Below are 22,243 nucleotides of genomic sequence, written 5' to 3'. Positions count from 1 at the left end.
TACTGAGTATGCAATTTTTTAAATTATTTAAAATAAACTCCTTTACCCCATTTTGAAATGATGGCTTTATATGTACGCATATGCTCATTTATGTGTGAAAACATATTCCTTTCCATTGAGATACCTATTCCATTGAGTCCTTGTTTAGTAACCACAATTGGGACTGGCAACTTGGTTGTTAAGCAAAGTGGTCACTAAATGAAACTGCAACTGTGCTTATGATCTTACTTCAGCTTTCCTTTGCTTTACAGACCAGCAAATGTCATAAATGCAAGGATTGATCACAAAGTTACTTTTTCATCACTGTAGTAACTGCAAATGATAGCTAAACGAGGCAGTTGCTAAACGAGGACTAAAGGTAAAGGTAAAGGTTTCCCTTGACATTAAGTCCAGTCGTGTCCGACTCTAGGGGGCGGTGCTCATCTCTGTTTCACAGCCGAAGAGCTGGCGTTTGTCCGTAGACACTTCCGTGGTCATGTGGCCAGCATGACTAAGCAGAACGCCGTTACCTGCTTGCCGAAGTGGTACCTATTAATCTACTCACATTTGCATGTTTTCAAACTGCTAGGTTGGCAGGAGAACACGAGGACTACCTGTATAGAAATGATTAAAAAAAGAGGGGGGACTCATTCAGTTGCATCTTCCAGATTTCCTATTACTCGGCATGTCCCACATCACTGTCCAGTTGAGCACAGGTCTCATTTCTTACACTCTTGGTAAAATGTTTAAGAAATGTTTTGTCTCACTTGCACCCACTGTACCCTTCTCACTCCCATATCTTCCTGATGCCTTTCTGTTGGTTTGTTGCAGTTAACAACAAAGCCATCCTTGGAACCATTCATTGTTTAATCTGGAAAGTCTCCATCTGTGACATCACTCACGTAGGGTAGTAAACTTGCTGCCCTCAGACTTGAACTGTTGTTCTTTTAGAGAACAGAGACAAAGGAGTCCTGAGACCAAATAGTTCTTCCAAAAGTGATTTCCTAGTTCTATCTTTGTAACCTAGTCTTCTCTCCTAGTCTCCCTCATGTCCTTGCTTCATATCTTGCAGATTTGCTAGGTATTGGCCTATAGTTTGGATATGGCTAAAGTTTCGACCTTAATGTTGTAAGTTTCCACCCAGCTCTGCTGCAGGATTTCCTCTTCTTCCCTACAATATACAAAACACTCAATTTCTGAGATGAAAGCCTGGGATCATTCTACTAGAGCTGTGGACAATTATGTGCCCACAGACACCTCTTTTTGTGCCTGTCTGTTTTTCTGCCTCATCTGACTTAACTGTTTTCCCCTTAGATGATGGTGATTTTTTTTTTTTTTGGCTGTTCAATCATGTCAGATCCTTGGCAACTGCTTGGACTAGTCCCTGCAATTTTCTTGGCAAGATTTCAGAAGTGGTTTGCCATTGCCTTCTTCCTAGGGCTGAGAGAGAGCAACTGGCCCAAAGTCCCCCAGCCGGTTTTCATGCCTAAGGCAGGACTAGAACTCCCAGTCTCCTGGTTTCTAGCCCAGCACCTTAACCACTATACCAAATAGGCTCTCGTGATAATGTACCATATTTAAAATCACCGACTCGGCAACAAAACACCTTGCTTGGAACTCCCTACATACTAAAGCGGCATCTTATGATTCCTAGGCTCTTGGTTAGAACCTCGGTCATCAGAAAATAGCTAAAGACTGATGTTTATTGTTCATTGAGGAGGAGGAGGAGGAGGGGGAGTTTGCCTGATACATAGTACCAACTTCTAGCATCATCTTTATGTCCAGATAGGTTCTGGAAAGCATTGTGAGAAAAAAACAAGAGTTGTGCTTTGTTTGAAAGCACATGCACTTGCATAGAAGCTATGAGAAAAGAAACAAGGGTGATACCACACGCCTTGGTTCTGCAGGTTCTACAGAAGGTAGAGGAGCATTCTCCTCTCTTGGCTCCTTGCCTTCTGTTAAAGTGAGTGTGTACCTGCTAATAAACCAGGACGGTTAATAAAGAAATAGTTTCTTCTTTCCTCCACCTTGCAATCAGTCAGTTCGTCCATTTAGTCAGCCACCCACACACTCTTCCTCTCCATGTGTTTTATCTCCCTCAGCCAGCAAGAGTTAGCTCCCTGAGGATCTGACACTCAAAAGTGGAGTTCAAGCAGTGTTTGCCCCTAAACTCAAATGAACATTGAGAAGTCAAAGGGATGTATTTCACAGGCTACATGTGCACACTTTTCTGGAGGGGTTTATAACCTCCCCCTCTCCCCACCCCCAGAGTATGAGGAACTGAATGTCGTTTCATAATTCTTTGGCTTAGATTGCTGTTCAGTCACGGTGGGGCAACACATTTTTTAAAATACCATTTTTTTGGTAAGAAAACCATCTTTAAGCTTAATTTTAAAAAATTAAAAGTACAAACTAAAAATGCAAACTAAGGAGGAAAAGAAAAATATCTTACATTTTACACTTCCTCAATAGTCACTGGTTTGCTAATGAATCCTCTACTATAATATGAACAATAAAAGGTATTACTGTAAGATATCACAAAATCTCTGCCATAACACATACTGCTGCATTCTTGGATTAGTAGAAAATGTTGCCTTTTCCAAAACAGGCAGATCACACATTTCCAACAAAAATAATTGGATGTAAGCATTCTGTTCTGTATCAGTATTGCTCAGGTGGGAAGCAATAAGCAATGTTAAAAAAACAGGAAAAGATCTTTGACTTTTCTACAGCCACTGATCATCAAACGCTGGGTTGCATCATGTCATCTGGTTCCTTATGATCAGCCCTTCTATAATACATCTTCCTGGGCATTGCCACTTCCCCTTTCCAGTTTCTATGCTGTGGCGCCAGGGTTGGAGTGAGAGGCAAGGTGCCCAATCAAAAGGACCAGGGGGTGGAGCACTGTCACTTCTTTGTTTCCTTAAAGAAACAGTAATTGCAGAAATGCCAGTCTTCTTCCTCCTGCCACTATGATGCCACCAGCACGGTCATGACATCAGCCACTCAGGATCCCAGTGGCCTAAGATTTTATTAGGGTGCCTTTTCCAAGCAGGAATACCCACCAAAAGCCATTATTGTCCCAACAATCAGGACAATTGAAAATCTGAATGCTTTTAGACTCCCAAGTCCCACCCTGGCAGACATTTGGTATATGGGCAAGCTCCCTGATATAGCAGAGAGTTGCACTGGCAACACACCGTTGTTCTTTCTAATACCTGCCCTCCTCGCTGCAGAAGACCGGGAGCCTTGCAAGCGAGTAATTGCAGCATTGACAGAAGAGGTAGGCAACCTGGTGTCTTGCAGCTGTTTTGGAGTACAGCTCCAACCAGCCTCTCCACTAAGGACCGAACTGAAGTTAAATCGAAGGAGGGCACTGGTACAGCCTACCCTTGATTTATATCCTTTGTTCATGGAGTTACGTAGGATGACCTCTTCTGTTACTCTTTCATCTAGGGTTCAAGCCAGTGCAGACCCTTTTTCTGGAAGGGCTGTGCTCTGCTCACTGGCTGCTTCATAATCCCACCACCAGTTAGGAGGCTTGTTATTCAATCTGAATGAGGAAGATACAAAATGAGTGCTTGTAACACCGTTCTGAGTAATCGTCCACACAGTCCTACAAGCCGTTGTCCTGGGCTACTGATACCTGGTGTTGAGAAGAAGAATTTCAATTGTTTTAATTATTTTACTGTGAAAGAGGTAGATCTGAAAATCCTCTTCTTGAGCTTCATGGGATTGGATGTCACTTTCTTTATCTGCCTTTCCTTTTCCATCTTGCTAAGGGCTACCAGAACTTGGCTACAAATATCCAGATGACTATTAGAGGGCAGCAAAGATCCAGAACGGAACTATCTCTTTGCTGCCTTCTGGCAGATGTCCAAATGTTTGCAATCCAGACCAGGGAGTATTAACCTATCCCAAGTTTGCCAAGATGGCTTAGCAGCAGTTCTCCAAAGTCTGAAACAAACTTCCAGTCTTACTTGGAGGTGGGTTGAAAGTACTGTAGAACCTTCTGAAGGCAAATTAAGTGTTGTCCCCTGTCAAATTCTAATTGGAAAAAAAATCACAACATTTATATTCTGTTCATGGGAAATAAATACATACAAATATCAGAAACTACAGAATTTGTGTACCTTTTAAGGGCAACATAGGAATTCTTGGGGACCAAATGCTTTTGTTGAGGGATTTTCAGGATCCTTCATTCACCTAATCTGCTCTGGCTTCTCTTTATACTTCACTTTTGCTCAGCCTTCAGGGTTCGCTGGGCCTTTGAAGCAAGACAGAGAGCCCAGCTATCTCTGGGTGAGCCCGGTGGTTTTTTCAGCTTCCTGTTAAAAGAGGCCTTTACAACACGGAAGTTCACTTTGTGAGAGCCCTTCACAACCTGACAGGGCTGAGATGAGCCGAAGAACCAAGCCCGGAGGCCGAGGGCAGCAGGAAAATGTGCCTTCCTGCCTCCTTGAGGATCTTGAGAACCAGCAAGTATTTGAACTTTTGGGCAGGAAATGCACGGTAATTCTTGTTATTGTTCAAGGGAGGAAAGTCCATGGCAGAATGTAGAGTATTCTGTGAATGGAGCGGAGGGAGGAGCTTGTCTCTGGGAAACAGGGTGATTATATGCTGGAATTTCATTGATGAATTGGGATGAGCCAAGAGATATACTGTACATATGCCATTTGGCTTGGAATGTGAAAAGCTATAGCTGAGCCAATCCCTGGTTTTCAGCTTGATCTTCCTCCTAGAAAGTGCTCAATGGATAAATGAGAAAGTGCTAGAAAATTAGCACAATTAGCAAGACCAAGTAATAATTCAGGGCCAAGAGACAGAGAAGAGAGTGGGCTGGGTTGGCTTTGCGTAGAGAGAAATTTGCCTCACAGCCCCGTGGCATCTACAGAGTTCCAGTAAGCATGTCTCCTAAAAGTCAATTCCTGCTCATTGCTTATTTCAGTGTGTTAACCAATCTGGACCTTTGCATTACAGCCTTGCAATCGGTCAAAAGAACAAGTGCCTTAATCAAGTTAGCTGATGGCAAAGCAAATGGCAACTCTTTTGACATAGACTGCGGAACTATTGGGAAATTTTCTCTTCGCTTTTTAATCTCCCCCATCTTCCTTGCAAAAGCAAGTGGAGGTTTTTTTAATGTTAAAGCAATTGCTCGATGCGTGAAGAGACAATGCACATGTAGCCATGACGGCAGGAAGCGGGGAGAGGAAACCACTTCCGCAAAAGGCCTAGCAAAATGCTCTGACCAGTTAATGACACACTGCCAGACCTGGGGGTGGGGGGGTGGGCAAGTAATGACCCCCTCCACCCGCCCCATGTCCTGCTGAAAAGAAGCCCCGTTCAAAAACAATGGGCCGGACAAAGAGAAGAGGAAATAGCCTTGGTCCTCCCAGAAGTCATCAACTCGTATTTCCTTTATTTTGAATTATTTGCCACATCAGGCACCATGACTGCATGACAAAACCAGTTCAATTGCTGTAATTCCTCGCGATGTATTTGCGGAATGGTGGTTTGTGGTTACGCTGAGGATTCTCATTTGGATCTTCAGTCAGCTCTGTAATTTGAGCTATGTGAACTGGGTAGATTAAACAACATTAAGGAATAAATAAATACATGTGTATTATCCACATGTACACACACACATACATGCACACACAATCAGGTTTAAAAACCATGGCCAGGAATAAGAACAGTTCAGCCCTCAGTTAAAATCAAAGCAAAATATTTCTGTTAGCACTTTCTGATGCAAATCATTGTTTCCTCTGGATTCCAAAATATTCTGAAATAGCGTTTGATTCCAAAATACCAAAAAAAAAGAGAACTTGGATTCTAAGATAAGGTGCAGAGTCACTTTTTGCCTGAACTGCTCCAAAAGAAGCCTGTTTTATTTCAGCCTGGCTTATTCCCAGGTCTATAAGCTTGCTTCTTAGTGCTCATACATGCCCCTTTAAAGGATGAGGGTCTTCCCAAACATTTCAAAAAGGAAAGGATGGGACTTGGGAGTTGGAAGAAAGAAGCATTTCTCCAATAAGGTGTTTCGGATGATTCCACTCACCTCTAGAAACTGTTCTTCCCATCCCAGTTAAATCATAGATGGGGCACTAATGTCTATGGGATGGGAGAGGAGAGATGGTGGGAAACTTTCCATCTGGTTTAGATACTAAAACTATTTAATTTGAGGAACTTGCTCATTCATTCATTCATTCATTCATTAGATTTGTACCCTGCTGTAAGCAAAAAAGACTCTTGCTGTGTGGTGAATTGGATTTTGTATCCAAGCCAACCTGTGTCTCCTATTTTGCCATTGGTGTAGAGCAATTTTTCTCATCCTTGGCAACTCTAAGATGTGTCAACTTCAACTCCCAGAACTCCTCAGCCAGAATTGAAATTGACACATCTTAAAGTTGCCAAGGTTGGGAAACATTGGTATAGAGCTATTATTTTCTGAACTTTCCTTAAACTTCCCTGGGCATTATTCCCTTATAATTTATGTTGGCTTACATTTTAGAATTTCTGTTATGTGAAATCCATCACATTTGTGACTGGGTAATGTTTTCCCATTAACATTTCTTTGATAGTTATATCTTTGTCAGAAAAGACAAAATCCTCAGGTTTGTGTCATTTTTGACTCAACTAGATGAATAACTTGTAGCCTTTCCTCTCCTGATAGACCATGGTCACAACAGTGGTCCAACTCCTCCTGGCTTTGCCTCAGAGCAGCAGAAACTGGTCCAAACAGAGTTCTGGAGTGCTGTGTTTCATAAAGGATATCCCTAAACGTTCTTACTTCATCCGCTTATATGATCTTAAGGTATCAACTTTTTTACTTCATTGTGACACTTCCCTGTATCTCACTCTTACCAAAGGCACGTATCTATTGTTCATTCATTGGAATGGTTTTCCTCAACATCTATCCTCCAGATATTTTATAACTTGAATTCCCAACCAGCATGTTCTTGTTCAGAAAGCAAAGAATCAAAAGCCATGCTTTAATTTGCATTGTTTACTGTTTTCTGCTAGTCCTCAAATTTTAAGTAAATTAAATAATATCCTGTAGGAGTTATTAGAAAGCGATTGAAATAAACCTGAGAGATGTTTCTAAGTCAGGCAACAGCATGTATCTGAGCAGGTAGCAAAAGTAACTTTTTGACAAGCCAGTATACATGGATGGTGTGTTTCACTCAGCTTTCTAGTTGACAAATTATTCTGGGAATGCTTAATTAAAAGGGAGACAAAAGAGAACACCTGGCTGAATAACTAATGTATGTGCTAGTGAATGTCTTTAGGTATACAGTTAGAAAGAATTAGTACAATACAATACAATGCATTTCTCCATAGTGGGGAAGACCTAGATCATCTAACCTATGCTTCCTGCTCAGCCTACTATGCTGATGGGCAATTATTGTTGATGGGCAAAAACAAAAACAGCTGCTGTACCTTCCTTTGGTTCATTCTCTTGAGAGATTTGGACAGGACATCCTTTCACATCCACTTTGACCCAGACCTGTGTCTGGTATAAGCACATACTCCTGATATGATGAAATCTCCTGAGATTCAGCAAAATCAGATCACTGAAATCTTGCAAACCTCAAGATCTTGCATGAGAATGCTGAAACCTCATGAGTTATAAAGAGTTTAAATGTTAATTGTGAGGGTGTGAGGAGCATCTCTTGGGGAAAGTCTGGTGAACGCTGTAACACCTGCAAGAACCATGCACCTGGCATACGCTTCATATCTCAGGTGTGTATATTAATTAGTACCTCAAAATATGCATTTGGGTAAGGAAATCTGATTCATCCCCACTTCTTCATTGTGTTAAAACTTAAAGCATCTAACACCATCCCCAATAGCAACATTCAGGTATCAATGCTCAGGAATCAGAGCTGGGCTTGAGGAAAACATTCTTGTAGGCACAGGGCACAAAATGGGGAGACAAAGAAACTGAGTTCTCCTCATCTATTAATTTTTTTGTACCTACTCCTCTAGACATCTGAAGACCAAATGGAATTACCCTATTCACAATCAGAAGTAGGTCAACACAGAAAATCATTGCTTGGTTGCAAATTATGCCTGCATTCACCAACTTCTCAGAAAAATATATCAAGACTTAAAATATTTGTACTCCGCCCTGTTAGTTCTTAGATGGGAGATCAGGGAATTCCAGAGCTGTAAGCTAAGTGGGATGGGGGAAAAATCCTAATGAAAGGACATGGCAAACCACTTCCATACAATTGCCAAAAAAACCCCTAAGGGTTGTTTCCATGTTGGTTGCGACCTGGAGTTAAGCTTGACTTGAAGGAGACTTCATCTTCATTTTGACATGGTCTTAAGTGGGAAAAGCAGGCTGTGAATTAATAAGCATCTCTGCCTATTATTTTATTTTGATGCAGGAGAGGAAGATGACCTGGGAGCAAGAGTTGTACAACCAGATGGTTTATGTTGCTCCCACTACCTTTTTCCATACCTTTTTAGGAGATGTGAGTACTTGGATGTGGGTGGGTGAATCACTATGTACATATTTAGAGTGGTCAGACTGACGTATGACTCTGTGCAAGAGAAAAATCTAGGAGAGAAGATAGATGGAGACAGACCAGCCCATTCAAAAGGCCAATGTATGTGTATGGTATATATTGTATATAGAGGTACGTGTATGACTTATTCTTGAATCATAAAATAAAGTCTGCTTTTGCAGTCTCAAAGGCGATACCTACAAAAAAGTGCTATCTGTATAGGGTATTTTGTTAAAATTTTATTGATTTGATAAAACAGAACAAAGACGACGAAAAGAAAGGAATGAACAACAGCAGCAGCCATAATTATATATAAGGGTTTTTTCCCTCTTCTAGGAAGAATGTTTTGTGTGTGGGTGTGTGTGCACGTGTGTGTGTGTATGAATAGTTTCATATTATGAAGTGTTAGCTAACAGTTTCAACAAAAGGTTACCATATTTCGTTGGAATCATCGATACATAACCGATATCTATAAGCAACTCACTCATAACATCAGGTCTTCAATCCATCGAGTAACTGGGGCCATAAATTCGTCTGTCCAGTGTTGAAAGACTAGTCTCTTAGCAACAAGAAGAGTATTTTTGTTTTGTTGCTCTTCACAACATGCACAGTATACATTCTGCCAGCTGTCACTGTTTTTAAAATATATATGTTTTTAAACAGGTCGTCTTGAATAACTGTCAACTATCGCAATAGTTCTCATGGCATTTCTGAATTTACATTTGCTACTACTAATTTTGAAAGTGATATTAGCCTGTGTGAAATCCTCCCCTATCACTGACCACTGCTGCTGAAGTGTTAATACTTCCAGCTGTAGCTCATGTGGGATTTTATCTGCTTCAGGCTAACCCAAGATGTGGATGTTCTGACTGCAGGCCACCAACTTTATCATTATTGCTTCGGTATTGCCCTGCCTATCATCTTTAGGTGGTTCTCCCATGTCCTGTTCCATGTTCCAGTGACAGATCAGCAGAATCTAGTTCAAAGCAGAAGAGGGTTTTCTGCTGAGGCTGGGAGGCTGATATTCTAAAACCATGGTATTCAAACCGTGTTTCCCGGAACACCAGGGTTCTGTGAGAATCATCCAGGGCTTAAGCATGACAGTTTCTCATTACATTATATGAAATGCATTATTGCAACATTAATTGCAACATTTTGTTCAAATAAAATGTATTACATGAAATGTATTTATTAATGGGTTCCGCCCTGATTTTCCACATTGAGAAGGCTTCTCAGGCATTTGAATTTTGAAGACTGCTGCTCTAAAAGGATGAAGGCAGAGAATTGTCACCGTTAAATTTCAGTACTGCCGAAAGCTCGCAAAGGAATGCAACAGTTATTTATTACTAGATATGGGACATCCCTTGAAAAATACATGGCAGTGATGAGGATAATGTGGATATCCCTTCAATGGTCTTGCACTTGGTAAAATATTCTGATTATAGTATATTAATATTATAGTTCTTCCCTTCCTCTTTATTATTATTCTTGCATCAATATGCACAGCCTGTACAGGATACAAGGTGATAGGACCCTGTTCTAAAGAAGTTTAATATTGGGCATCAGTAAAATGATAAAGATAATGGTAAAGCCTCTTTTACTCTTAATGACTTAATGGCTATATCGATATAATTTTTTCAGTCTCATTCTGGAAGTGCTTTCCCAGGATGCTTTTTTCCAACTTCCAAGTCTACTTTACAGTCTTAGTATTTCCTAGTGTTTTCTTATCCAAGTACTATTAAGGTCCACCTTGCTTAGCTTTTGGAGATCACGCTCACAAGAAATCCAAGAACTTCAGAGAAGGAAAGTTTATTGAAGAAAGTTAGAAGCCAGACCAAAGAATTTCAGCAACTGTTAGGATTCAAGAACAAGTCATACACATACACATATATACAATGTACACCATACACATATATTGGCCTTTTGAATGGGCTGGTCTATCTCCATCTATCTTTTGCTTTTATAACAATCATGATTTGCTATCATCTTTTTTAAAAAATTGACTGTGAGAATGATCACAGCAAGGATACATTGGGTTGCAAGAATGAAGGGCAAAGTGAGAATATGAAGCGAAAGGGTATACTGCTTCTAGGAGCTGTTCCTGGATCCAGGAATGAGCAGAAGTAGAGGTGGACAATTGTTTTCTCTTGGGGACCAGGGCTAATATGTTGGGTCACATACAGAAGTAAGCACTAGGTGAGATTTGAACCAAATATTAGCTATATTTTCCCCTTTCTTTTTTTGTTCTGTGTCTGATTAAGAATTTTTAAAAAGGTGAACACTTGCAGCAGTTTTGTAAAACCTTCAGCTGCCCTGTTGAAAATATTCTCTGTATGAGTTGGGGACTGAATCCTAAATTATTGATTCCTAAACTACTGATCCTAAAATATTTTTGGGAGGGCAAAATAATGGTTTAATAGTAATGTTTTAATAATTTCTCCATATACAGTATATGTATATACACACAGACACACACACACATTTTTGACCACTACATGTAAACATGTAATTCTCTCTCTCTCTCTTATACATGGTGGTCAAAAAGCCTTTTAAAAAGGTTTTTAAAATAGCATTATATCACTTTTAAAATTAGATGGTTTTATAATGCTACTGCAAAAAGTACTACAGCAGTGTAGAATTATTGCTGCTATGTCTCTCTTAAGCTGTTTTAAAATTAAATCCTGTTTATGCTTGCTTTAAACAGTAGTGATCTGGAAAGTTTTTTTTTTTCATATTTGTTTAAAAATGTACAGTGTATCTAAATCCCTATCTGAAAATGTCTCAGTGAGGATTATGCAGAATTCATGCTGTGGACGAGTGCCGCTCCTTACCCCATAGAAGTTGTGCTGCGTTTACTTGCAGGAGTGCAGTGTGGGACTCAACTTTGCTGATGAGCGAGAGGCACACGCTTTTCAAGAAATGGTGGTAGAGAAGATTCAGAAGAGGAACCAGAGGGGTAGGTGGGAGTTCCACACCAGGAGATGTAACTCTGGGGGATTCCTCTTCTCTAAGTCCCATTTCCTCAGGAAACGTTTGTCCCCTTCAAAAGATGACTTTGCTTTGCCCCTGAGACGGCCAGTTGCACCTTAGAAACTGAGGCAAGTTAGGAGCTGCACCTTCTGGAAAAATATTACTTCAGGAAAGGGTCTTTTCAGAGCACAGGATTTACAGAAGGGAGATCCATCATTAGCTATTATTCTATTAACAATGAAAACCTAGCTGCTTTTTGCCCCGTGGAGTTCCAAATGCATTAAAAAAAAAGGAACAGGGAAAGAAATTACAACGAAAAATACACTTCCCTTTATTGAGAATGCAAATGTAATGCAGGCTGTTCATAGCCCCAAACTGTTTTCTGCAGAATAACTCTGAAGTTTAGGCTAATTTATCTGTAGAAATATACTTGTTTTGCCTCCAGGAGAATACATATTTGGACTCTTTACCCAACATGGTTGTTCTGTAATGTTATGATTCATACTGTATTTAATAATAAATTTAAGATTAAGAAGGAAGATTAGACAGAAGCCCCTCATCTGCCTCCATTTTTGACACTCTTGGTAAATTTAAGATCACTCTCCTCTTTCACAGATACCTTCCTTGTGGCTTGGGGTGGGGGGTAGAACATGGTGTGGGTTCCAACCTGGGCAAGAAATGAATTGAACCCCTCGCTAATCGGATGATGCTCTTGGGAGCATTCCATCCGTCCAGGCTCAGGTTCCGCCTGCTGCGATGTTGGTTGCCTGAAATGCTTGAGAGCTGCTAATTTCTGTGGATGACACTGAGCTAGATGGGCCGAGGGCCTCACTCAGTCTAAAGATGCTTTTGACTTCCAGGACTGGGCAGACATCACTGAAAATACCTTTATATGGTCTCTGAATTCCTGTGTATGTGCCACACGTGGGTCATCCAAGCTCTTAGGCAGGTTTTCAGCATCTTGCAGGATCTTGATAAAGTCTTGTGAGAAACTTTTCATGGCTTTCCTCAAAGAAATCCAACTGTGCCCAAACTAAATTGAACAAACCCTGTACTGTATCTTGATTCAGACAGGCAAATCATTCCAGAAACCTGGAAAAAAAAAAGAGCATGAAGCATATTACTGTTAATTTCCTAAGTCTCTTTCTGTTTTACAGATAACAGACAACTGCCGCCACCACCCCCTCCAGTGAATGGGGGTATGTATCCTTTGTATTTTCACACAATCTGTTGTTCATTATTTGCCTTTTGCAACCAGACTCCTTCCTGATGTGTAGTCACTAGAAATCCTGGGAGTGGTAGCCCTTAATTTCAGTAGGAAGGCTGGACCGGATTTCTGATAATAACAGTTTAGCTGTAAGTTGTACTTACTCTGGGCTTGCTGTCATTGGCAGAGAGAGTGGAAAATTATTGCTGTAAAGAGAGTGGAATCCTAGAAGGATTGATTTAGAGCACATGGACAGCAGGGTTGGTTATGAGAAGTTCTCAGCAAGTCCAGTTTTAGAAAGGACTATTCCAATGCAAATAATTGGCCAGGGACAGTTGACACTGAACTATTACTGACCATCAGTCTTTTTGCTTTTATTAGACAGAAGAGCACCTTTCTCACGGCCCCCACTTTCTGGAGTTGATACGAATGGTAAGCATCCTTGTAAAAGTTGGGTTAAAGACTTCTAAGAACATTTATACTTTTTGTCTTAGAGTTTATATCTACAGAGCATAAAAACATAGAACAGTTTTCCCTAGCGTTGTGTTCTTAAAATGTGTTGGAACTATGGGAGTTGAATTTAACATACAGTATCTGGAGAATATCAGTCTGGAAGAAGTTGATATAGAAAGTAACAATAAACTCAAAAGTATACAATAAGAAAAATAATCATTTAAAACATTTCTAGTAAAAGGTCTCTTAGCACTTTCTATTTTGAAAGTATCCAAAGAGATACAACAGGAGCAGGCAACCTGTGATACACCAGATAGTATTGGAGTCCCAGCACCCCTAGGAAGAATGGCTAGTAGTGAAGGGGCTGAGGGTTCAACGTTTTCTGAATGCCATTGGTTGCCTATGTTTGAGATACAAGATATATTTTTTTCTTTAAAACTGTTTCACCATAAGAGTTCCTAGATTCGTTTGGTTAAGTTCCACAACCAATGACATACTCAGTTTGAAATGGAAGGAAGGAAGGAAGGAAGGAAGGAAGGAAGGGTTTAATGAGTTGGTGGATATTGTGATGGTCATTGTGAGGAAGCTGATAGTTGTCTCATCCTTGTCTTGTGTTTCCCAAAGGGCCTTGCTTGCAGCCAAATTCCCCTTCTACTCCACTGTCTCTGGCAACTGTTGATATACAGAATCCTGACATCACCTTTTCCCGCTATCGTGGTCTCCCAGTCCCAACTGCAGTAGATAAGAAGAAGGGGAAAAAGAAGATTTCTAAGGCTGACATTGGTGCTCCTAGTGGATTTAAGTGAGTGCCTCTGAAAGCTATGCAGATCCCTCAGTTCTCAGAAGATTATGAGTTTGGTGGGGTTCCAATATTGGCACAGAGCCAACTGCCCCATTCTAACTTAGAATGGAGTGCCTAAAAACCCTGTGCATCTCTCTCCATCTCCAAGTTTAGATGGCCAACTAAGAGTATCTTGTCTGCCAATCATTCCACTGGCTATGACATCAGTCAAATCCAGCTCTGTGATGGAACAAGGTTGATGGTCTTCACCTAACTGGATGTCTTCTGTGATTCCTTTCCAGGCACATCCAGCACATTGGATGGGATCCCAACAGTGGATTTGATGTATGTTGGCAATTCAACTTGGAAGGGTATATTTTTCTGAGGTCTCTTGGGTGTGAAATTAGACTTTTGAATTATTGCAGCCCAATTAAATTATTTTATGTATGAGTTGCCCATTTACCTCATGCATGAGTGGAAGTCATGAAGTGCTCTTAGTATTTGCTTGTATATTCAGTTTAATGAGTTGGAGAAATCAGATCCAATTGCTGTGCAGACATGATAGATTGATGCAAAAAAGAAGAAAAAGAAGAGGAAGTAAGACTGGTCTGCAACTTAACAGGAACAAGGGCTGTCCTAAATACTCAGTTCAGTAGGCAAGTGTGAACCAGAAGTTTCTTTAACAGTGAAGGAATTTCCCTTGATCTGTTTGGTCTGTTGACTGGTGCAGCTGGACTTCTTCATTCTTTTGGCTGCATTTGGATGCTGGAACAAAAGCTGTAACTACAAGGGAAGAAAGAAGGGACACAACCCATTCCTTTCTTCCCCCAGCAAACTTCCATGTTGATTTCTCCCTTCTTTGAGCCATTTATTATTTTCCTTGCAGGAATTCACATTCTTTTTCACCTTGGCAAAAAAACTATCAGGAACTCTGCCATGTGGAGTATGGCAGAGTGTGTGTGTCTGTGTACGCTGGGAATGGTGATGGTAGGGGGAGGCACCACTGCAAACTAAGAGTCAGAGTAAAGGTTAAAAGCACCTTTTTCACTACCACCCTTCTTTTTTTTATATATAATTTTATTAAAAGTTTTAAAAAGGAAGATAAAAACTAATACAAACTAATATAAAGTAAGACAAAGAAAAGAAAAAGAACGAAATCAGAAAGGAAGCTAAAAGTGCAAGAAATGAAAGAAGAAAAATAGAAAAGAAAGAAAATAGATACAAAGAAGCAGCTTCCAATCTTTACAGCAGTTATAACTGCAATTATAAGTTTACCTCTTATTCTAAGGTTACAACATGATTATCTTCTTTCTATAATCTATCCTGTCTAATCATCAAAACCATAAATCATAACCATTTTTTCTGTTTTATGCAAGATGTCCATAAGGGGTTCCAGTCAGCAATAAACATAGATATTGTCTTTTCTGTGATCAAGGAAGTCAATTTAGCCATCTCAGCAAGTTCCATCATCTTCACCAACCATTCCTCCATTGTGGGTAGTGTCGAATCTTTCCAGCTTTGTGCATACAATAATCTTGCTGCAGTTACCATATACAAAAACAAAGTTCAATAACATTTTTTCCAACTGTTTGTCCGTCAATCCCAAAAGAAAGACTTCTGGTCTCAGTCGTATATTAATCTTTAAAATCCTCTGAATCAGTGTATGTATTTGAATCCAGAATTTTCTAGCTTTTTTACATGTCCACCAAACATGATAAAATGTCCCTTCTTGTTGTTCACATTTCCAACATAAATTTGAAGTGCCTTTATACATTCTAGACAATTTATCTTGACATATACCAATGGTACATCATTTTATAAACATTATCTTTAAGATTATAACATAATGTGACTTTCAGTCCTTTCAACCACATCTGTATATTACAACCAAATTTTTAGCCCACCTTATCATACATTTTTACTTGTTCTTCTGTTTCAAATTTCAATAAAAGTTTATACATCGTAGCAATTACATGTTCATCATTGGTTTCAAACTCAATTACATGTTTCAGTTCTGTTTCAAACTCAGTCTTACAATATTCAAAACCATAAACTCTTTTGCCTATTTTAAATCTTCCCAATAACTGTAAATAAGAGAACCACTGACAGCTGTATCCCTCTGCCACCAGTTCTTCTCTTGATTTTATTTTACATTCCCCTTGACAAAATTCTACTATCTCGCGATAGGTTAGCCATTTGTGTTTGCCTATTATTTCTGATCTATAAAATGCTTCTTGTGCTGTGAGCCACAAAAGTATTTTTGGGCACAACCTGGGTTTGTATCTATTCCATATTCTCAATGAGAAGAATATGGTGTGTAAGATGTGTACAGTATGGCACATCTTAAAATCCACATGAACCTTGACTTTGTTGTACCACAAATATCCATGCCACCCAAATCTCAGGTCTGCCCTTCTAACTCCAAGAGCCTTCTATTTCTCAGCAACACCCACCCACTCAGTCATCCAAACCAAACAACAAGCTGCAAAATACAATTTCAAATCGGGTAGACCCAATCCTCCTCTTTCTTTTACATCTTGTAACACCTTATATTTAATTCGTGTTTTTTTCCCCTACCACACAAATTTAGGTATATCCTTCTGTCACTGTTTAAATGATGTATCAGTTGTCAAAACAGGTATTGTCTGAAACAAAAAACATCATTCTAGGCAAGACATTCATTTTTATTACAGAAATTCTCCCCAGCAATGACAGTTGTAGTTTCTCCCATCTGAACATGTCTTTTAAAACTTCATTCCATGTCTTAACGTAATTATTTTGAAATAACATACAATTAATATTTGTCATAGTGATATCCAAATATTTAATTTTCTTCTCACAACCCTTCTTTATACCAAATTGTGCTCACTTCACCTGCAGAAGCTGCCTGCCTTTCATTATTCAGGATGCAGAACAGTGACCTGTCGGAGACTGATATACCTGTTAGCATGTTTCACTTTTAGATGCCAGAAGGAGCTTGATAGGATTTTAAGTGGTTGGGGACAGACCTCATTGCTCTATAGTAGTTTGTTTTAGTTGAGTCCGCACATCATGCTAAAAATGGGTTAAGTACTTTATGGTTCAGCATGTTGTGGGACTCTTGTCATTGTCTTAGCACATTGTGTAAATCAGGCCATTCCATTAAGCCATAGAATAGTTTGCTTGGGCACAGCATACATTATGACTCAGGGTTTAACATGTTCTGCAAAGCTAGCTTTTCCTTCCCATGTGGTTAGCAGAAGCCCCATACATTATGCAAAAAAGGGAGTTAAAAGAAAACTGTATTTAATCTACATTATTGATTTATTATTAATTACTCTACTGTATATGGTTTTGCTGTGACCCAAATATGTATTTATTTTGTTTAGAGGAAAATGTTCCCACTCTTCTGAATAATGGTATAGATGTGCTAAACATAGCTCAGGTTTTAGGACGATTTGGCTATGAAGGCTTGTGGTAATGATTGCGTGGGGCTCCTGTAGGGTGCAAAGTTTGGACTGTGATTTCCTTATCCCTTCTCGCCATGTAATTCCATGTTAAGAAGCATCATGTAATAAATACTTTTCCTTGATCATTTGTACTAGCTTTAAAAGGCTGTTATTAAAATATCACACACACAAATGCATTTCAACATATTTTTATTTCAGTTGAACAATTTAGACCCTGATTTGAAGACATTCTTCTCTAAGGCGGGAATCAGTGATGCTCAGTTGACTGATGCTAAGACCTCAAAGATTATCTACGATTTCATTGAAGGCCAAGGAGGGTTGGAAGCTGTCAAGGAAGAACTGAGACGACAAGGTGAGTTGCTGGTGCAGAAAAATCTGTCTGACTCACAGGTGATTTTGACCCCCTTCTTTACTTGATTTGAACCAATCAGTGGCTCCATATCCTGGTACTTATTAAAGTTATGCCAGCTACTGAAAGATGTGCATATCTGAATAACTGGTCTGGGTTTGGATGCACTGATTTAAGTCATAACTTCCAGAGGAGCAGTTATGTTAATCTCTATAGTAAAAAAAAAAAGAGGGATCTTGTGATTCTTTAGAGAGCAATGTATTTATTAGTTCAATTTATATAGCTGCCCATTTCTCAATCTGGGCAGCTCCCACAGTTAAAAATAGTAATAACCATGTGGAATAGGACCAACCCCTTTAATTTATTCATGAACTGTTATTTTAAATTCATAGTTATACTTGAATTCACCTTGTAAAGAGTTAGACCAATGATCCATCTAGCATGGTCAGCTGTGAGTGGTAGCTAAAGGTAAAGATGCTTTTGAGCTTGATTCCTGACATTTACATGGATATGACCAAGTAGTTTTCTTGGAACAGTATGGAATATCTTATACTGAATGGTCACAACCTGTACTTTTTGTATTTCCTTGGCATTTGGCATTTATCATTTTCTTATTTGTTTGCTTAAAAAAGCTTGTTATGCATCTGATGAAGTTTGTATCCAATGCAGGCATGCTATAACCAATCACTTTGTCCTTACACAAGACAAGAATATTTGTTGTTCTTACTGATCTTTGTGTGATTTTACACTCCGGTATTGTAAGTATGAACTTGAATGTTCATATTTATTTTTTCAGGTCCAAGTCATCCTCCTCCCCCACCTCCACATCGTGCAAGCCCCCATCTCCCAACTAGTGGGCAAGGCCGAAGTGGTCCCTTACCACCTCTCCCAGGTGCCCCTATGATATCAAATAGGGGAGATGTCCCCTCCCCACCACAATCTTCTAGGCGACATCCCTGCCCCCAATTGGGACCACCTCCACCCACTTCACGTTCTGGATCACATCCTCCTCCCCCACCTCCATTTGTGTCAGGCCCACCCCCACCACCCCCGCCACCCCCACCACCTCCTTCATTCCAGGGTTCTGCACCATGTCCCCCTCCACCTCTTCCTTCTGGAGGGTTTGGATCTCCGGGCACCCAGCCACCTGCTGTCTCTTCAGGGCGGGGTGCATTGCTGGACCAGATACGCCAAGGAATACAGCTCAACAAGGTGATACAGACTTGTTTTAACATTTATTTTATTTATTACTGTTATTATTACAGTAATTTATACCCTAGTTTTCTGGTTATTTTAACCCCCAAGGCAACTTACAAACAATTTAAAATTACAGAGTATGAAAAAACAACAACACAAAAATAAAAGTAAACCAAAACTAAAATCAGCCATTAAAAGTATATCTAAAGGCTGATTGTTGTATATGTGTTTGGAAAACTGGCAAATCAAAGAAAAAGATGGTCTAATCTTCTTAATACTTAGATTTCTAGATAGAAGGAATATTTATATCTAGAATTGTATTCAGTCATAGTGTCTCTGTTGTTTGCAATCTGAGTTTACACATGTTTAGCATGTTCCTGAGAAAGAGGCTTAAAGCTCTGAGGTTACCACTTTTATCCACTACGTTACACCAGCTTATACTAGTTCAATTTTGAGGAAGCACAGAAGGAGCTGCAAATCCTTAGTATGGTTCCAGAGATCTTCAATATAAAGAGCCCTATTTAAATTGACTCATAACTGCTCCATGCATTTTAGACACCCGATGTTGTGGATTCTGCACCATCCATGCAGAGTCCTGAAGGCCTGGTAGGGGCTCTTATGCATGTGATGCAGAAGAGGAGCAAAGTCATCCACTCTTCAGGTGAGTTTTGTATACATCCATATGATATTTCTTACCTTCTGGCGCATATGCTTACAAATAATTTCCCAAGATCCCAAAAGTTCAGAGCTTTGTGATTATTTCGAACTATGAGAACAAAGCAAAGTTCTGAGGGAAACCTGATGCCATTTTGTGAGAATTGCAAGTTCAAGTCATGCTGTGTTGTCTTGGTATTGGGCAAGGAGACATTGGGATCAGGACAACTGGAATGAGCGTTACAGAGAGAGAGATCTGTATATGCACATCCATATACAGCTCTGAGAAGCTGTTGTGCTGACATTCTTGAAATGCTATCCAGCTTTGGGTTCCACACAGCATTTTCCTGTTCTTCTGTACTCATAGATGAAGATGAAGATAATGGCGATGAAGATGATGACGATGAATGGGATGACTGAGTCTAGAAATACACCTGACACCAAGTCTGATCCTTCTGTCAGCCTACTTCCTTAGGCATTTAACCAGATGGTGACTCTGCCATTATTCCTTTAATACTTCTGGAATCCCACTAGGGCAGAGGCAGCTCTGCTTTAATGAAGGCAGCAAAGGGTTATTTTCCCATCCTCCTGTTCAGCATCACTTAGGCCTAAGCATATTCTCCTCCCTCACCTGTGCACCTGGATGCCTTTGACAGTTTTAGAAAGTAAGTTGTAATCCTATCTCTTTGAACCCCCCAGTTTTGACAATACCATCCATAATCTCCTGCATCTATTTTTCTAAGAGTTGTATCATCTTTCAGCCAACCCACTCAGGAACCTTTCTTTTGCCTACCTAATTGTGTTTTCCCCCCCAAAGTTTTGAAGCCAAAATGCAGGCATGATGATGACAAGAATGTAAGCAAGTTCTCTTTATTTTTTTGAAATAAAATCCCTTGTACGTTGTTAACTCACACTGAAACTTTAGTTATCTAAATTGTTTGTACACCTTTCAAAAGAATTTTTATCTTGCTTTAGCATTCGTAATGGGGAACTGACTTCTATACTTTATGACAAACATATGCTTATTTACATTTTACCAGAGTGAACTACCCTTAAAAATATATATCATACACATTTGTACTGAAAATTATAGTATTTTCAATGGATTTGATTATGAGTTCTTCTTCTGTTCCCAAAAGAGGGAGTGATTTCTGTCATTTCTCTCCTTAAACCAGCATCCCCAACTTATTAATCTTAGTGGTTAATCACTTGGTTCAAACTTTTAGAGAGTACAGAAAAATTTTGCTGTGGTACCTGAGGTTATAGAAACTGTTTTCTGGATGGTAGCAGGTTTGGAATGGTGGCAATCAACTGAGAAAAAGGGAAGATGGGAAAACCTCATTTCATAACCTGTTCAGGGAAAGAAATGTACTTTTATATGAATGTGCTTTTTGGACTAAAAATAAAAACTAAACCTAAACTTAATTTGAGTCATCAACTATTTTTAAAATATTGACTGAAATTAGATCATCAAATTTCATGAGTCTTCAGTTATCTCAACTTCAGGATCTTGTATATTCTGATATCTTGCAAGATTTTGGCCATTTAAAAATAGTTTAATTTTAGAGGTGTGTGGATGTTATTTAAGGGCACTGGGGGCACTCTGTTGCTGAACCCTTGTCTAGCTCCTCACAGGAAATTCTGGTTCAAATCTTGGTATTTTGTCATTGTGAAGATTCTTTATGCAATCTAAACAACCATTACAAGATCCTTTCCTTTCAGTTCACACACACCACAATGGGGATATACATCACACTTTTTAAGTTGTAAGGAAATGCCTCTTTTAAACCTAACATAACAAAATCTTTTGAAGACTCTAATTTACTACAGGGTTCCATTTTATTTTATCTTATTTTATTTTTTCTGTCTGTCACATGGCAGCAGTCTCAGAGTACTGACTTCTCCCAGATAGCTGTTGAGAATATAGCAATTTATTCATAAATTTTACAGTTTAGAAGATCATGCAACTCTAACACTGTATGGTAAAGATAACAATATCTATCCAATTTTGCAGTGTGTAGAGTCAGATCAGGGTGGTACAAACACAAGTACTTGGAAGTAATGACACAGGGATCAAAAGACAACAGACGAATGGAATAAGGTTGTCTTGACCAATTGGAAATGAGTCATCAGCAAATATTTCACTGCCAGTTCAATGTCAGTTAAGACGTTTAAAAAAATTGATCTTGGCAGTCATGAGACCAAGCTGGGAGGAGCAAATTAAGATTTCATAATTATTTGAAGAGATAGTTAAAGGATGGGGAAATGAGACTATACTATTTCACAAACTCTTAGTACCAGCAACAAACATGGGATTTGTTTGTTCATTTATTTAAAACATTTATATAGCTGCCCATTTTATATCGAACTCTGGGTGGCTCCCAACCAACAATTAAAACAACATCAATACTAAAACATCATACATATATCTATTAAAATAATAAACATTAAAAACCTGGCACCAAAGTTAAGCTTCCACATGCAGTCCATCATTAAATCCTCTTGTCCACCTCCCCTATCCCAGTGCTTGGGGGAAAAGCCAGGTTTTAAGTGCTTTTTGGAAGGCTAGCAGGGTGGGGGCCTGGCGAACTTCAAAGGGAAGGGAGCTCCATAGCGCAGGGGCTGCCACACCAAAGCCACACTTCCTAGATCCCATAAGATGGCAATGTTTAAGGGAAGGGACTAGGAGCA

At 39.5% G+C, this 22,243-nt stretch overlaps 1 protein-coding gene across 2 annotated transcripts; it reads left to right on the top strand.

The window, feature by feature from the left end:
* Positions 1–4,340: 4,340 nt before the first annotated feature.
* On the top strand, positions 4,341–20,977 carry WAS (WASP actin nucleation promoting factor). 2 transcript variants are annotated; one of them, XM_063294091.1, is made up of 12 exons: positions 4,341–4,491; positions 6,653–6,793; positions 8,373–8,459; positions 11,355–11,448; positions 12,620–12,661; positions 13,051–13,101; positions 13,747–13,924; positions 14,206–14,248; positions 17,551–17,704; positions 18,498–18,913; positions 19,454–19,559; positions 19,920–20,977. In XM_063294091.1, the coding sequence occupies exons 1-12, from the start codon at positions 4,378–4,380 to the stop codon at positions 19,970–19,972; spliced, it is 1,479 nt and encodes a 492-aa protein (XP_063150161.1). In that variant the 5' UTR covers positions 4,341–4,377; the 3' UTR covers positions 19,973–20,977. The 2 variants fall into 2 exon arrangements, with proteins under 2 accessions (XP_063150161.1, XP_063150162.1); XM_063294092.1 differs by having other exon boundaries at positions 4,403–4,491; positions 6,635–6,793.
* The last annotated feature ends 1,266 nt before the right edge of the window (positions 20,978–22,243 follow it).

This window comes from Candoia aspera, chromosome 2 (assembly GCF_035149785.1).
Source record: "Candoia aspera isolate rCanAsp1 chromosome 2, rCanAsp1.hap2, whole genome shotgun sequence".
Lineage (NCBI taxonomy): Eukaryota > Metazoa > Chordata > Lepidosauria > Squamata > Boidae > Candoia > Candoia aspera.
The sequence above is the reverse complement of the archived record's forward strand: the minus strand, read 5'-3'. Positions and strand labels throughout refer to the sequence as shown.